Below are 16,902 nucleotides of genomic sequence, written 5' to 3'. Positions count from 1 at the left end.
CCCATTAGACGCAAAGAATCTTGAATTTTAAATGATTATCAGTACACCAAGTAGTAGTATGTAATAAATTCTTGAATTCTATTATCTAGTAATTTTTTTTTTTGAGACAGTCTTGCTCTGTCACCCAGGCTGGAGTGCAGTGTCATTCATCTATATATATATCTAGCACCTGATATAGGAGTACATGGCACAGAGTGGATGTTCAATAAATATTTGTTAAAAATTAAACATTTTCTCCAATAAGTAAATAAAACACCTTAAATAAATGGCATGAGACACCAGCTGTTTCATCATGCAACACTGGGAGCTTCTTGCAACCATTCTCAAACTACTTATCATAAATGGATCAAAAGTTAAACAAAACTGAGCTCTTCCAAAACTAAAGAAGTTCTCATAACGGAAAAAAAGGCAGCAACATTTTATTCTGCAAATGTAATATGTAACATTAACAACATAAACTAAATGAAAGCCACCACAATACTAAGACAATTCCAATTTTGCTCAGTCTTGCTTTGGCCATTTTTTTACATATAGCCATTCTCATTTCTCTTTTTTAGTGATAATTACTATTTTTTATTCAGTTTTTATTTTGGTAGTTTTGGGGGAACAGGGGGTGTTTGTTTGCATGGAAAAGTTCTTTGGTGGTGATTTGAGATTTTGATGCACCCATCACCCAAGCAGTGTACACTGTACCCAATATGCAGTATTTTCTTCATCACCCCCCACACGCCCTTTCCCTCAAGTCCCCAAAGTCCATTATGTCATTCTTACGCCTTTGCATCTTCAAAGCTTAGCTCCCTCTTACAAGTGAGAACATGTAATGTTTGGTTTTCTATTCCTGAGTTTCTTCATTTGCAATAATGGTCTCCAACTCCACCCAGGTTGCTGCATGGTATACGTATATATTATGAAATTCTACTCAAATGTATAAGGGAATGAAATAATGCCATGATATTAGAAGAAAAAATCTTATGTATATATATTTATATATATGTATATATTTGTATATTTATACATAAATATGTATTTATATATGTTTATATATAAAGCTTATATATATATATCGCATTTTCTTTTTTTGAGGGGGAAACAATTTAATTTTATGCTTTAAATTCATATATACATAAATTTGTCTTTAGGTTATCAATATGTAACTTGGGCAGTACTTCATCTTGATTTATTTGGAGAAATACACCTTAGCCATCTGCTTACCTGCTTAGGCATCAAAAGAGGTGCCAATTAGAAAATAGGGCATTAACAAAATTTTTTAACTGAGCCACATGCCTTTTAAACTTGCTGGCCGGGCGTGGTCGCTCATGCCTGTAATCCAAGCACTTTGGAGGCCAAGGTAGGCAGATCACATGAGGTCGGGAGTTCAAGACCAGCCTGACCAACATGGTGAAACTCCATCTTAAAAAATAATAATAATAATAAATAATAAATAAACTTGCTATTGGTTTCACTTATATTTAAGCAATTACTCTTAAGGTTGGCAAAACATGTTATCAATGTATTATGCAGGAGTTTGTCTTTTGCATAAGTAGTGTGTTGGTTTGCCACCCACCCTTGACCAAGAAAAACCAAACCCCACTGGCACCAAACTCTAAACCACCTGGATCCTAGGTTAGAAGACTGTGAAAGCCAAACATCTGTAAGGTTGGAGGGGCCCTTTAGTTAATCTTTGGGCTTAGAGGAGGAAAAACAAATAGTCCCATACTGCATTTCACATCTCTTAAAAATAGTTTTAGCAGCTTAAACCTTTTTAGTTATAAAACTTATCACACTAGGATTTGCTTTGAAATATAGTTTACAACCAAATCAAGTATAATATACATACACTGGCACTTCAGCACAAGGGCACACTTAAAAAACAAATTATTATGGACCTTTAAAACTAGGCCATACTATAAAAAACAGTCCACGGTCTTACATTCAGCAAATTCACACTAAAATATCCCATTTTTGTAAGATAAAGGCCAAGAAAACTTTACATATGCTACAAGTTCATTACACGTATTTACATGGCTCTTTCTCCCCTAGGTACTTAAAATTTTCACATTATACAGCTCCCCAAAGCCAGCTTTGCATGAAGGATGAGGCCAGATCACTTAGAATAGCTTGTGCAGTGCTGTAATACAAAAGTGTATTTTGACTTTCTGCCTCCGCTGCCGCCATGGCTCCCCTGAGAAAGCTTGTGGTGAAGGGGGGTGAAAAAAAGAAGCAGGTTCTGAAATTCACTCTTGATTGCACCCACCCTGTAGAAGATGGAATCATGGATGCTGCCAATTTTGAGCAGTTTTTGCAAGAAAGGATTGAAGTGAACGGAAAAGCCAGGAACCTTGGTGGAGGGTGGTGACCATCGAAAGGAGCAAGAGCAAGATCACCGTGACGTCTGAGGTGCCTTTCTCCAAAAGGTATTTGAAATATCGCATCAAAAAATATTTGAAGAAGAATAATCTACGTGATTGGTTGCAGATAGTTGCTAATAGCAAAGAGAGTTACAAATTACGTTGCTTCCAGATTAACCAGGATGAAGAAGAGGAGGAAGACGAGGATTAAATTTCATTTATCTGGAATATTGTGTATGTGTTCTTTAATAAAACTTAGGAACCAAAAAAAAATGTATTTTGAAAGCTATTGAGTGACCATTAAATACTGGTAAAAAATGGTTTTGATGTATTTGTTGGCAGACACTTAATCCACTACATTTAATAAACAGGGCCATTGGGGTGTACTATGTCTCATTCTAATGAGCTCCAAATGTCCTTTCCACCCACTGTATAATTCACTAAAATACAATTATTAAGAAAAATTCACATTTTCTTTCAGCAGTGCATCAGATTGTCAGCATATTACAGATTTGGGTGTTTCCAGTATACTAAACTTGCAGATGTTTACCTAAATCTGACTCCTTGTGTTAGACGCTTATCATGTGATTCACCAACACAACAGTCTGGTCCATGAATGATAAATTCCTGTCTTCTTCTAACAATAGAAAAAGCTGATTCCTTTACCACTCCCCAAATCTAAACTTGGCTGGTTTCCCCTTAAAAGTTACTCAGTTGAGAACACTTAATATCAAGTACAATTGTTAATTTAGTTTTCAGTTGCGCTGATACCACCATTACGTCACAGTGCACACAACACATACGTGAGATGCAGTCTATATTTTTTACATTAATTAGCAGTTCTACACAAATAGATCAACTCCCTGGCGAATTCGTTTCAGACCAATTGACAACTATCCATAAACATAACTAAATTTAAGCATAAGTACTTGGTCTTTTTTTATACCTGTACTTTAAGTAAGGCTCTAAGTTGAAATATCGTTATTTCCTTCTCTGAAGGATTAAAGGACACAGGGACCCAGTGGCTTGGTGGTTTGGGAAGAACACTTGACGATGGCAGCTCGCTAAGTTCGGCACCAGCATAGTTCTGAATAGCTTGAGATTTGAAAAGTAAGCTGGGACCTGATAAGCTAGAGTTCCAACTTTGATTATTTGGAAAATTTTTGTTCTTTCCACCGTTTTGCGTGGCCTGCCAAGCAGCTGCTGATGCGTTATAACCATGTCCTCTTTCATTTTTTCTTATGAACAATCTTCATCTGGGAATTCTGATCCTTGGTCTGTCTGTTAAGCTGTTGTTGGTTCTTACTAACATTTCCAGATTGAGGCGCTGGAATGTTATACCGCTCTCCACCACCCATCTTCAGCTTCTTTGTCACCCTTCAGTCTGCTTTTCAGAAAGCAGCATTTCCAATACCTGTCCTCTTCCTTGCTGCCAAGCCCAAGATAAGAAGTGCTGCTTTCTAACAGATCCTTTCCCTTGTCTCAATACAGAAGTTTTCATGGGCCGATCTGCTGAGTTCATCCTAGGAGATGAGGCCCACATCTGTCTCCTCAGCACACAAGTTTGAGAGAAGTCCTAGCGACTTCAAGCTCGGAACTACGGCGGCAGCGGCTCCCTGTCGACGTCGAAGCCTCCCTCCCTTTCCAGGGAGAGACGAGGCACGGACCGACAAAGCCCGCGAGCACCGATGAGTGCGCTGCCGGCCACTCCAGCTTCTACAACCCGACCTCCTCCTCCTTCCTCTACCGACCCACGTTTTCTTTATTCACTCGTTGGTTAATAGGCATTTATGCTGGTTCCATATTTTTGCAATTGCAAACTGTGCTGCTGTAAACATGTGTGCAAGTATCTTTTTTATTTAATAATGCATTTTCCTCTAGGTATATACCTGTATCCTCCAGCTATATTTCCTCTAGTAACCCCAGTAGTGGGATTACTGAAAGAAATAGTAGTTCTATTTTTAGATCTTTAAGAAATCACCATACTGTTTTCCATAGTGGTTGTACTAGTTTACATTCCCACCAGCAGTGTAAGAGTGCTCCCTTTACATCATATCCATGCCCATATCTGCCATTTTTTAATTTTCTTAATTGTGGCCATTTGTAGAGGAGTAAGGTGGTATCTCATTGTGGTCTTGATGTGCAGTTCCCTGATGATTAGTGATGTTGAGCATGTTTTCATTTGTATATTTCATTGGTCATTTGTATATCTTCTTTTGAGAATCGTCTATTCATGTCCTTTGCCCACTTTTTGATGTGATTGCTTATTCTTGCCGGTTTGTTTGAGCTCCTCATAGAATCTGGATATTAGTCCTTCGTCAGATGAATAGTGTGCAAATATTTCCTCCCAATCTGTGGGTCGTCTCTTTACTTTGCTTATTATTTCTTTTTCTGTGAATAAGCTTTCTAGCTTAATTTAGTCCTATCTACTTATCTTTGTTTTTGTTCAATTCATTTTTTAGTTCTTGGTCATGAAGTCTTTGCCTTAGTCAATGACTAGAATAATTTGTCTAATGCTATGTTCTAGAATTGTTATGGTTTCAGGGCTTAGATTTAAATCTCTGATTCATCTTGAGTTGATTTTTGTAAAAAGTGAGAGATGAGGATCCAACTTTTTTCTTCTCCATGTGATTTACAAATTATCTAGTACCATTTGTTGAATATAGTGTCCTTTCCCCACTTTATGTTTGTATTTGCTTGGTCAAAGTTCAGTTGACTACAAGTATTTGGTTTTATGTCTGGTTCTCTACTCTGTTCCATTTGTCTCTGTGCCTATTTTTATAACAGTACCATGCTGTTTTGGTAACTCTAGCCTTGTAATACAGTTTGCAGTGGGTAATATCATGCTTCCAGATTTGTTTTTTTTTTTTGTTCGCTTTTTGCTTTTTTTGTTTGTTTAGTCTTGCTTTGGCTACATGAGCTGTTTTTGGTTCCATATAAATTTTAGGATTGTTTTTCCTAGTACTGTGAAGAACGATGATGATATCTCGATGGGAATTGCATTGAATTTGTATATTGCTTTCAGCAGTATGGTCGTTTTCACGATATTGATTCTACCCATCAATGAGCATGGGAGGTGTTTGCACGTGTTTGTGTTGTTTATGATATCTTTCAGCAGTGTCTCATAGTTTTCCTGTTAGAGATCTTTCACCTCCTTGTTTAGGTATATTCCTAAGTATTTTATTTTTGCAGCTATTGTAAAAGAGGTTGAGTTCTTGATTTGATTCTTAGCTTGGTCACTGTAGGTGTATAACTGTGCTACTGATTTGTGTGCATTGATTTTGTATCCTGAAACTTTACTGAATTTATGCATCAGATCTAAGAACTTTTTGGATGAGTCTTTAGGGTTTTCTACATATACAGTCATATCAACAGTGAACAGCAACAGTTTGACTTCCTCTTTACCTATTTAGATGCCTTTATTTGTTTCTCTTGTCTAATTGCTCTGGCCAAAACTTCCAGTACAATGTTGAGTAGAAGAGGTGAAAGCGGACATTCTTTGTTTGTTCCAGTTATTACTTATTAGGGGAAATGCTTTTGACTTTCTCTGTCCAGTATAATGTTGACTATGGGTTTGTCATAGATGGCTTTTATTATCTTGAGGTACGTCCCTTTCATGCTAGTTTTTTTGGGGGTTTTAATCATATATGGATCCTGGATTTTGTCAAAATTTTTTGGCATCAATTCAACTGATCATACTTTTAAATTTTTAATTCTTTTTATGTGATTAATTACATTTATTGACTTGCATATGTTAAACCATCCCTTCATCCCCGGCTTGAAACCCACGTGATCGTAATGTATTATCTTTTTGATATAATGTTGGACTCAGCTAATCTTTTGTGGAAGATTTTTGCATCTGAATGTTCATCAGGGTCTGTAGACCTATGAGTCTGAACTATTGGTCTGTAGTTTTCTTTTTTGTGTTATGTTCTTTCCTGGTTTTGGTCTTAACGTGGTACTGGCTTCATAGAATGATTTACAGAGGATTTCCTCTTTCTTTATCTTTTGCAATAGTTTCAGTAAGATTGGTACCAATTCTTCTTTGAATGCCTGATAGAATTCAGCTGTGAATCCATCTGGTCCTGGATATTTTTATCGTTGGCGATTTTTTTACTACTGTTTCAGTCTCACTACTTGTTACCAGTCTGTTCAGCTTCTTTCTTTCTTTCTGTTTTTTTGATAGGGTCTCACTCTGTTGCCCAGGCTGGTGTACAGTGGCTAATCTGAGCTCACTGCAACCTCTGCCTTAAGCTCAAGTGAGTCTCCTGCCTCAGCCTCCTGAGTAGATGGAATTAAAAGTGTGCACCACCACACCCAGCTAATTTTTTGCATTTTTAGTAGAGACGGGGTTTTATTGTGTTGGCCAGGCTGAGCTCAAACTCCTGGCCTCAAGTGATCTGCCCACCTCAGTCTCCTAAAGTGCGGGGATTACAGGTGTGAGCCACTGTGACCAGCCCAGAGTTTCTATTTATTTGTGATTTAATGCAGGAGGGTTGTATATTTCTAGGAATTTATCCGTCTCCTCAAGATTTTTCTAGTTTGTGTGCATAAGTGTATTCATAGTAGCCTTGAATATCTTTTGTTTTTCTGTGACATTGTGATATTTCCCATTTCATTTCTAATTGAGTTTATTTGGATCTTCTCTCTTTTTTTCTCAGTTAATCTCACTAATGGTCTATCAATTTTGTCTATCTCTTCAAAGAACCAGTCTTTGTTTCATTTATCTTTTGTATTTTTTGTTTCAATCTTATTTAGTTCTGCTCTGATCTTTGTTATTTCTTTTCTTCTTCTGGGTTTGGGCTTGGTTGGTTCTTGTTTCCCTAGCTTCTTGAGGTGTGACCTTAGATTGCCTGTTCATGCTCTTTCAGACTATTTAATGCTATGAACTTTCCTCTAAGTTTTGCTGTCTCCCGGAAGTTTTAATAGGTTATGTCACTATGATTGTTCATTTCAAACAATTTTTTAATTTCCTTCTTCATTTCATTGTTGATTCAAAGGTCATTCAGGAGAAGATTATTCAATTTTCATGTATTTGTATAGTTTTAAGGATTCCTTTTGAGGTTAATTTCCAGTTTTATTCCATTGTGGTTTGAAAGGGTACCTGATATAATTTCAATTTTCTTAAATTTATTGAGACTTGCTTTGTGGCCTACCATATGATTTGTCTTGGAGAATGTTCCATGTGCTGATGAAAATATGGTATATTCTGAAGTTGTTAGGCAGAATGTTCTGTAAGTGTCTGTTAAGTCCATTTGATCTAGAATATAGTTTAAGTCCATGGTTTCTTTATTTACTTTCTGTCTTAATGACCTGTCTAGTGCTGTCAATGGAGTATTGAAGTCCCCTACTATTATTGTGTTGTCATCTCTCTCATCTCTTAGGTCTAGTAATAATTGTTTTATAAATTTGGGAGCTTCAGCATTAGGTGCATATATATTTATGATTGTGATATTGTTCTGTTGGACTGATCCTTTCATCATCATATAATGTCTTTCTTTGTCTTTTATAACTGTTGTAACTGTTGCTGCTTTAAAGTCTGTTTTGTCTGACATAAAAATTGAGGAATGTCAAAAGATATTCCTCAATCTACAACCAGACAGGCGTCCGAGCAGTGAGAACAAGCACAAATCTATGAGGAGAAACAGTGCTCATGAGTGTTTGAGCAAACTGCTTGCTTTTTAGTTCTTGAATACTGAAAATTATTTTTGGCTGATTTGGACTCTGGAACAGTGTATTCATGGTACTTATTTGTTATTCTATCAGTTCTAAGTTGAATGCAAGACTCCAATGCCCTCGTCATTTGCAATATTTTAATGATGCTCCACAGCCTGACTTACAACCCTGTTAATATTTAATGGCCTTTGATCCTGTTCCAGCTCACAAATTGAGCCCTGAACCCTTCCATTTTTCCCACGAACCATTATTAACCAAAATCTCGCAGTGGGAAACCAGTCTTTTAGAGTGGGTTTACTTAAATTACCCACGGCCACAGCCCAAGCATAAGATATTCTGGATAGATGTTCCCCAATAAAGACTTCATTCAGTGCTCTCATTTACAGATGTCGGAGTCCTGAAGCCTCAGATCTTTCACCGTCAACTATTTCAATGTTAAGGGCTCTACTCTGTTGATTCAGATTTAGTTGCTGTCCATGATGTCCCACAGGATTGGAGTTTATACCACTTGCTTCAAGGTATGACCGATCACTGCCTCCATACTGAACTCACTGCTATAGGCCTTTGGTAAGGCTTCTGGGAAGAAATGCGTATGTTGAACAGGCCAACATAAGTAACCCTCAGGTGGTTGTGGATCCGGCTTTACCCCATAACTGGTTTAAATTTGTACGAGACTTGACTCACTGGCAAATGCATTGCACCATCACCTCCTGCCGCTGATAGCATCCGCCCAATAGACAGCTTCTGTGTCATATTCACTGCTCTCTGCTAGATAAACCTCAACTTTGGTATCCCATAATCTAGAATACATTCCACATCTTTGCTGCAAATATGATGTGGTTCAATTATTCCACTCTAGCTACGGTCTTTCAATGCAAGCAGTTGCTTCTAGTCTTCCTCCAGGAGCTCTTCTTAATGGTACCACTGCTGTTGGATAGCCTACTGGGTGGCTTTAGCCACCACCATCTGGGAGGGGTGGAAACCATCATTAGGGTGGCTGCCACAGCTCACCAACTCACATGGCTGCATCTGCCCCAGATGCCAATGGCCACCACAGTTGCCACTGGGTCGTGTAGGAAGGGCATTCCATGCCCGAGTTTTGCAGTGCTGCTGCCAAGCCACCCACACATGAGGATGACTGCCAAGCAAGAAGCCTTGGAAATGTCATCCTTCACCCAGCCAAGGCCACAAGTTCAGGCTCCTGCCTCTACTCCCAGCTTCCACCAGGAGGAGCCTGGGCTACTGATGCTGGCCCTGGCCTGTAACTTCGCCTGAGAAGACAGAGGTTAAGTTCAGGGACATGACTGGCCTTGACATGAAGGGGATGTTCTAATGAATTTGTAGCACAGTCTCTTCTAGGTGGAGTATGCAACATTTTTAAATTTAAAAATGAATCTTTGTTTTGAAATATCATTATTTTGTTACTTCTAGTATGGATTCAACAGTATTCCAAGTTAATTTTTTATCTAGAATTTAATAATTTAATCTGAGTGGGGAGGTCAGTCCTGCAGCATGACAAATAAAACACACCATATTCCTAGAAGAGAGAATTTGAAAATAAAAATCACACATATGTAATGCATGTGGAGGGTATGGCAAAATACATCTTTTAACAGTATTGGGCACATGGAATGATAATAACAAGGCAGGTAAGGACAGTCAAAGCCAGAGAGCGAATGCTCTTGTGTGTCATAGTGAAGTGATTGATTTTTTTTTAATTCATTTGAAGTTCTTACTTAAGGAGAACTGGGAACTATCAGGCAAAAGTCCAACGTATCTTGGACTTTTGCTGAGAGATGGTGTGGCCAGGCCACATTATTCACCTGAGTCTGATGCTAATTCCAGTGCAGGAGGAGTTGCCTGTTACTTCCAGGTGGCAGGCCTGGCTGGGTGAGCATAGATGGCATGCAGGACTCTGAAAAGGACGCAGAGAGCACGTTACTACTGACACAGAGCCTGACGTAGGGAGGGCATAGCCACTTGTGCATGCTGACAAGTGACGGGCATTTTGCATTTACCACACATCCCTGCTTCTGAAATCTGAGGTGTCTGTGCTATCTGCTCTGCTGACACACTCCAGTGCACCTTCTCAAAGGAAAACCCATACAAGTGAACGATCATTTTAAAAAATAAAGTACTAACATTACTAATCTACATGCTGTTGAATTTTTGTTTTATGTTCGTTTGGGTTTTTTGGTTTTTTGGTTTTTTTTTTTTTTTTTTTTTTTTTTAGAGGGGGTCTCACTATAGGCATGTGCAACAATGCCTGGCTAATTTTGTTTAGTTTTGTAAGGATGAGGTCTCACTGTGTTGTCCAGGCTGGTCTTAAACTCCTTGGATCAAGAGATCCTCCTGCCTTGGCCTCCCAAAGTAGTTTGCATTACAGATGTGAGCCACTGCATATTTCCTGAATGTTTTTAATTTGGTGTCCTTAAATAAGAAAATGTTTTCCTGGCTGGGTATGGTGGCTCATGCCTGTAATCCCAGCAATTACGGAGGCCAAGGCAGGCGGATCACAAGGTCAAGAGATGGAAACCATCCTGGCCAAGATGGTGAAATCTTGTGTCTACTAAAATACAAAAATTAGCTGGGCATGGTGGCGCAAACCTGTAATCCCAGCTACTTGGGAGGCTGAGGCAGCAGAATCACTTTAACCCGGGAGGCAGAGATTGCAGTGAGTCGAGATTGCGTCACTGAACTCCAGCCTGGTGTCTGGTGCCAGAGCAAGGCTCTGTCTCAAAAAAAAAAAAAAAAAAAAAAAATATTTTCCCTATTGAGGTTAATGGGCGGGGTGGGGGGCGGAGAAAATGTTGTCACGTCAGCCCGCCAAACTGAGTAGCTGTACTGAGTGGTACCGTGGTCTAGGCACTTCTTGGACAATATGTCTCACCTACCGATGAAACTCCCGCACAAGAAGATCAAGAAGCAAAACCTCAAATTGCAGCAGCAGAACCTAATGTTGCAGGGGGCCTCAAATCTGACCCTGTCAGAAACTGAAAATGGAGATGTGTCTGAAGAAACAGTGGGAGGTAGAAAGATTAAAAAATCAAAACATTCTATGAATCTGGGCCTGTCAGAAGCTCAAAATGGAGATGTGTCTCAAGAAGCAGTGGAAAATTTGAAAGTTTTTAAATCTCCCCAGAAATCTGCTGTATTAACTAATGGAGAAGCAGCAATGCCGTCTCCCAATTCAGAATCAAAAAAGAAAACGAAGAAGAAAAAGAAAAATGGTGAATGATGCTGGGCCTGATACAAAAAAAAGCCAAAACTGAAAAGAGACGAATCTGCAGAAGAAATTGCCTAGACTCCTAAACAAACAGAAAATAATGTGGAGGAGCCAGATAATGATGAAGATGACATGAGGTGCCCAGCCTGTCCCTGGGACTGACAGGAGCTTTTGAGGATACTTCATTTGCTTCTCTATGTAATCTTGTCAATGAAAACACTCTGAAGGCAGTAGAAGAAATGAGTTTTACAAACATGACTGAAATTCAGCATAAAAGTATCAGACCACTTCTGGAAGACAGGGATCTTCTAGCAGCTGCAAAAACCGGCAGTGGTAAAACCCTGGCTTTCCTCATCCCTGCAGTTGAACTTCTTAAGTTAAAGTTTATGCCCAGGAATGGAATGGGAGTCCATATTCTTTCACCTGCTAGAGAACTGGCCATGCAAATTTTGGTGTTCTTAAGGAGCTAATGACTCACCACGTGCACACCTAGGGGTTGATAATGGGTGGCAGTGACAGATCTGCTGAAACACAGAAACTTGCTAATGGGATCAGCATCATTGTGGCCACACCAGGTCACCTGCTGGACCATATGCAAAATACCCCAGGGTTTATTCATAAAAACCTGCAGTGTCTGGTTATTGATGAAACTGATTGTACCTTGGATGTTGGGTTTGAAGATGAATTGAAGCAAATTATTGAACTTTTGCCAACATATAGACAGACTGTGCTCTTTTCTGTTACCCAAACTCGAAAAGTTGAAGACCTGGCAAGGATTTCTCTGCAAAGGAGCCTATTGTATGTTGGTGTTGATGATATAAAACTAATGCAACAGTGGATGGTCTTGAGCAGGGATATGTTGTTTGTCCTGAAAAGAGATTCCTTCTGCTCTTTACATTCCTTAAGGAGAACCAAAAGAAGAAGGTGATGGTCTTCCTTTCATCGTGCATGTCCATTAAATACCAGTGTGTGTTGCTAAACTACATTGATGTGCCATTCATGCACAGCAAAAGCAAAATAAGCATACAGCCACATTCTTTCAGTTCCACAAGGGAGATTCAGGAACACTATTGTGTACAGATGTGGCAGCAAGAGAACTGGACATTCCTGAAGTCGACTGGATTTCAGTATTATCCTCCAGATGACCCGATGGAATGTATTCATCATGTGGGTAAAACAGCCAGAGGCCTAAATGGAAGAGGGCATGCCTTGCTCATTTTGCACCCAGAAGAATTGGGTTTTCTTCACTACTTGAAACAATCCAAGGTTGCATTAAGTGAATTTGACTTTTCCTTTTTCTAAAATCTCTGACATTCAGTCTCAGCTTGAGAAATTAAAAAGAACTACTTTCTTCATAAGTCAGCCTAGGAAGCATATAAATCAAACATCTGAGCCTATGATTCCCATTCTCTGAAACAGATCTTTAATGTTAATAACTTAAATTTGCCTCAAGTTGTTCTGTCATTTCGTTTCAAGGTGCCTTCCTTTATTGATCTGAATGTCAACAGCAATGAAAGGAAGCAGAAAAAGCAAGGAGGTGGTGGTGGATTTGGCTACCAGAAAACCAAGAAAGTTGAGAAGTCCAAAATCTTGAAACACATTAGCAAGAGATCATCCGACGGCAAGCAGTTCTCTCACTGAAGACATGCCTTTCTTTCATCTTGAATAACTTTATCCTAAAATGAATTTTTTCCTCTTGATTTAACAGAGTTTTTGTATCCTTTAGAATTTGAACTTATCTAACAAGAGTATACAAATTGACTTGGATTGAAAGCACTGAGTCCTGTTACTTCCATCAAGTCTCTCTTTTATTTTTGGGACATAAAACAGGCTTTAATTTTCTTGGTTGCTCAAGGGCAGAGCGAGGAATATCTGATCTTTGTGATGATACAATATTTTAATTTTAAATATCCCTCCCTCATACATACAAACGTATGTTACTGTTTTGATGTAATTCTTCTTGTACCTTTCCTCCTTGCTTTGTGAAGATTTTTGTGGCATGGATTGCTGTGCTCACTGCTGCAAAAGGTGACCTAGGGTACTGGGCAGCTGGTGGTCATGCAGAAAAGAGTCTCAGGTTCTTTTTTGTTTTAGTGATTTCTTGGATCTTGACAGTATCTCATGTCTCCTCCTGAAAATGCTGCAGTATAAAAGAGCAAACAGCTTTGGAAATACCTTAGAAGCACCTTAGGATTAGGGTGACATTGCTTTCATAGATTCTTGATTTTAAAACAATGAGCTTTTCTCGGGTGTTTTGCTTTTTGGAGCAAAACCTGTGGGTTGTAATTTCAATTCAGTGTCACTAGCAGTCATAGCATTTGATGGGACGGGGGTAGGAAGAAGGTGGGAAAGCCTCATAAGCATTTATTCGAAAAATTATGCGTGTTTCACTTTGAATCCTTTGCAGTGAGTAAAGGACCCAACAAAATGGCCTTAAGAAATCCACATTTTCCACCCTCACAACTGATCCCACCTTTATCCTTCTGGGTCATCATGAAATCCTCATGTTTGAGTCCCAAAACGTGCCAAGTAACCATCACCCTCTTCTTCCAGAATGTTCCAGGCCACTGACAGATCTTAGGCCAGTGTCTTAATTGTGTGACAAGTAGATAGGGTAGTTGTCGTCTTCATCCTCATAAACCGTCATGGATTTCTCTTCATCTGGATAATAAACTGCACATTTGCAATCTCGACACAGCCAGGAGATGAGGAAAACAGTCCTAAGGACTCAGGTGCACAGAACAAGTAAGGGTGGTTTGTTTCTTTTCACAGTGTATGGATACTCTTAAGACCTGCCCTCACTTTTGTTAGATCTGCTGAAGCACCTCCTCTATCTTATTGAGAGGTTCTCTGAGGTGACCCCAGAGCCCAGATTGAGTGGAGGAAGTTCCTGGACCCCTGGAGGAAGCTCCTGGACCCCAGGAACTTCCGGGAGAAAGAGTCAGAGGAAGGAAGGAGGGAGGGAGCCTGAGTCTAGCCCAGCAAAGCTCAGCAGTGAGATCACTGCCATCTTCTGGTGGCTCTGAGGCCCCGTCACCCCTTGAACCTCTCTGTCTTGGCAACATTATGTTAAGAGATGCTGTTCAAGACAAGCACATATTTATGCTGAGAGGATCTCAGTGGAGCCATGATTCTGTGGAACAAACTGTGACAAGGGGTGGAAGATGGGAAAGACTGAGTCCTGTGTCCTTTGAAGACCTTGAGAGCCGGGGCCGTAGGTGAGCTCAGTAAGAGAAAGAAGGCATGCTGGAAGCCGGTCATTTATGGAATGGTTTTCAATAACAGATATCCATACGTACCACTAAATGTCCCCTAAGGAAACATGTTTTTGGAAATTGTTAAAGGGACTTGTATCTTTTTTCTTTCTTTTGTGGTGATGGAGTCTCGCTCTGTGGAGGGCACTGGTCTCAAACTCCTGGCTTCAAGCAGTCCTCTTGCCTCAGCCTCCCAAAGTTTTGGGATTATAGGCATGAGTTACCACGCCTGGCACCTAGGAATGTATGCTTTCAGAAATTCCTCCCAACTCTGTCTGTATAAATCAAGTTATAATTTTTGCTGTGGCTTGAGATTTTCAATCTGTTTCTGAGTAATTGGAGGGTTTTAAATGGAAATTTAGGAGAGTAGAATCATGGAATATGACCTGAGATCATTTTAAATGGAGATCCCTAGGAATAATTTTATAATAATAAAAGTAGGTTCTTCCCAAACATTAATGCTAATAAAAAAATCTCACGTACATCTTGTTAAATACAGGCTATCCGGCACCAACACAAGCTTCTGACTTGTAGGTTTAGGTTGGAGAATTGCATTTTTAAGAAGCCCCCTGAAAATGCTCCCCCTTCAGTAATAAAATATTAAGTCAGCCTTCATGGTCAAATTAATGAATGAACATGTACCTGTTAATTCTCTCTGAATAAGAAGTGTCTTGCTGGAGCACTGGGGTCTCTGTGACTCAATGTGAGCTTACATATTTTGTAGATAATTCTCCTCCACATTATTCTAGGTAGAGAGGGAGAGAGGAAGCACAGCCATGGAAAAGTCACACTGGGGAAGTGGACACATCCGGAGAGAGAACTGGATGAGACACTTGGCAGTGAACCCCTGCATAAGAGATTGGGGCAAGGGGCCTCCTCACTCACGGCATTGACCATTTCCACCCTCTCCCTTTCCCTCCTGACTCTAAGAGCTGAACTGTTCTTAGTATATAAAGAGGTTTTAGTTGCACTTCCTCATAGGTTTAAATCACTGTGGAAATGCCACTACCCATGTACAGCATACAGTAATAATCAGATTCATCATCTGCCTGAGCCCCTGTGATGGTGAGGGCAGCTTTGTTCCCAAGGATGGAGCCAGAGAAGCGATCAGGGACCCCAGAAGGGCGATTGTTTGTGCTGTAGATGAGCATTCGTGGAGCGTGGCCTGGGGTCTGCTGGTACCAGCTGGGGTAGTAACTGGTAGAGACTGAGCCAGAGTTCAGGCCACAGGTGAGTGTGACTGTCCCTCCAGGGGACACTGAGAACGATGGCTCCTGGGTCACCACAGTCTGAGAATCCACCCCTAAAACCAACAGGAGAGACACAGTTGTTATCATAAGGATGAGAGTAACCTGGACCCTGTTTTGTGTGGTCCCCGCAAGGATAGAGTCCCTTCGCCTGACCTGAGCCATAAGCAAGTAGTCCGAGGAGAAGCATCATCCAGGCCATGATGGGGACACTCACGAAGGCTAAGTGTCTTCAGGCTTCTCAGCTGGGGTTTGTTTTCCTCAGGGCCTTTTCATGCCTCCCCAGACCCAACAGGATAAAAAAGTTCTTTATGCAAATCAGCTTCCCCTCTCTTCCTGCCCCAGGGTTCACCTTGCTGTCCCCTGGGGAGACATTGAGAGAGGCAGCTGCTGAGACCTCACACAGACCCATGACCCCACAGGACTGAAACACTGAAGAGGAAGACTGAGGTTGTCTGCTAATGGCTTCCCTTTTTATTTTTGACCATTCTTATTAACTTGGTAATATTAATACATACATGTGGATTTTGGAGGGAAGGAACGTTTTAGCAATGAGCTAAATCAATCTCAGGCTCAGTCCAGACTTACTGAGTCAGAATTTACATTCTCCAGGATCCCAGCAGATCTGTGGTTTGGACTTAACCTTTGTGGGAGAAATGATAAAGTTGAGCAACTTCTTCTTGACTCATTAGTTAATTCACGTCATCTTTTCAGAAATGTCTCATCAAGGGCCTTTGCCCAGTTTTAGCTTTGGCATTAGTGTTGTTTTGGTTTTGTCTTGGTTTTTTGGTTTTTCCCCAAACACAGTGGTGTCAGTTTCTTGCACGTGTTAGATAACTACTGCTTTCAGAGATGGTTTTTCAGATCTGTCTCCAAATCTGTAGGACATCTTCTCTTTCGATTCATTGGTATCGTTCTCACGGAACACCTCTAAAGGTTTCCCTCATCCTACGTGTTTATATTTGCATGAATTCGTGGTGATTTTGGTGTCCCATCACAGAAAAAGGAAAACAGATTGCATTGTCTGTGTGTTTCTTCCTTCTACTCTTCCCTTTTGTTTTCGGCAATCTGTGTGTATAGATTCAAGTTTCACTGAAGTAAATGCTCACCCTATGTTTCCTTCTAGGAGTTTTGTATTTTCAGGTTTCGGT

At 40.1% G+C, this 16,902-nt stretch overlaps 1 long non-coding RNA gene, 3 pseudogenes and 1 gene segment (V, D, J or C); 2 read left to right on the top strand and 3 right to left on the bottom strand.

The window, feature by feature from the left end:
• Nucleotides 1-1,073: 1,073 nt before the first annotated feature.
• On the bottom strand, nucleotides 1,074-2,127 carry LOC116546596. Its single transcript, XR_004266777.1, has 2 exons — nucleotides 1,448-2,127; nucleotides 1,074-1,292 (listed from the first exon to the last, which is right to left on the bottom strand). It is a non-coding gene; the product is annotated as an uncharacterized LOC116546596 (long non-coding RNA).
• Nucleotides 2,128-2,150: 23 nt separating this feature from the next.
• Nucleotides 2,151-2,614, top strand: LOC116546595 (annotated as a pseudogene).
• Nucleotides 2,615-2,666: 52 nt separating this feature from the next.
• On the bottom strand, nucleotides 2,667-4,130 carry LOC116546594 (annotated as a pseudogene). Its single transcript, XR_004266776.1, has one exon. The product of XR_004266776.1 is annotated as a proline-rich nuclear receptor coactivator 2-like (transcript).
• A 6,669-nt stretch (nucleotides 4,131-10,799) lies between these two features.
• Nucleotides 10,800-13,555, top strand: LOC116546592 (annotated as a pseudogene). Its single transcript, XR_004266775.1, has one exon. The product of XR_004266775.1 is annotated as an ATP-dependent RNA helicase DDX18 pseudogene (transcript).
• Nucleotides 13,556-15,192: 1,637 nt separating this feature from the next.
• On the bottom strand, nucleotides 15,193-16,162 carry LOC116546593. The segment is given in 2 exon segments: nucleotides 15,193-15,807; nucleotides 15,908-16,162. Coding segments are annotated over 2 exon segments (366 nt in total).
• Between the last annotated feature and the right edge of the window lie 740 nt (nucleotides 16,163-16,902).

This window comes from Sapajus apella, unplaced genomic scaffold (genome assembly GCF_009761245.1).
Source record: "Sapajus apella isolate SASKATOON/1434 unplaced genomic scaffold, GSC_monkey_1.0 scaffold1095, whole genome shotgun sequence".
NCBI lineage: Eukaryota > Metazoa > Chordata > Mammalia > Primates > Cebidae > Sapajus > Sapajus apella.
The sequence above is the reverse complement of the archived record's forward strand: the minus strand, read 5'-3'. Positions and strand labels throughout refer to the sequence as shown.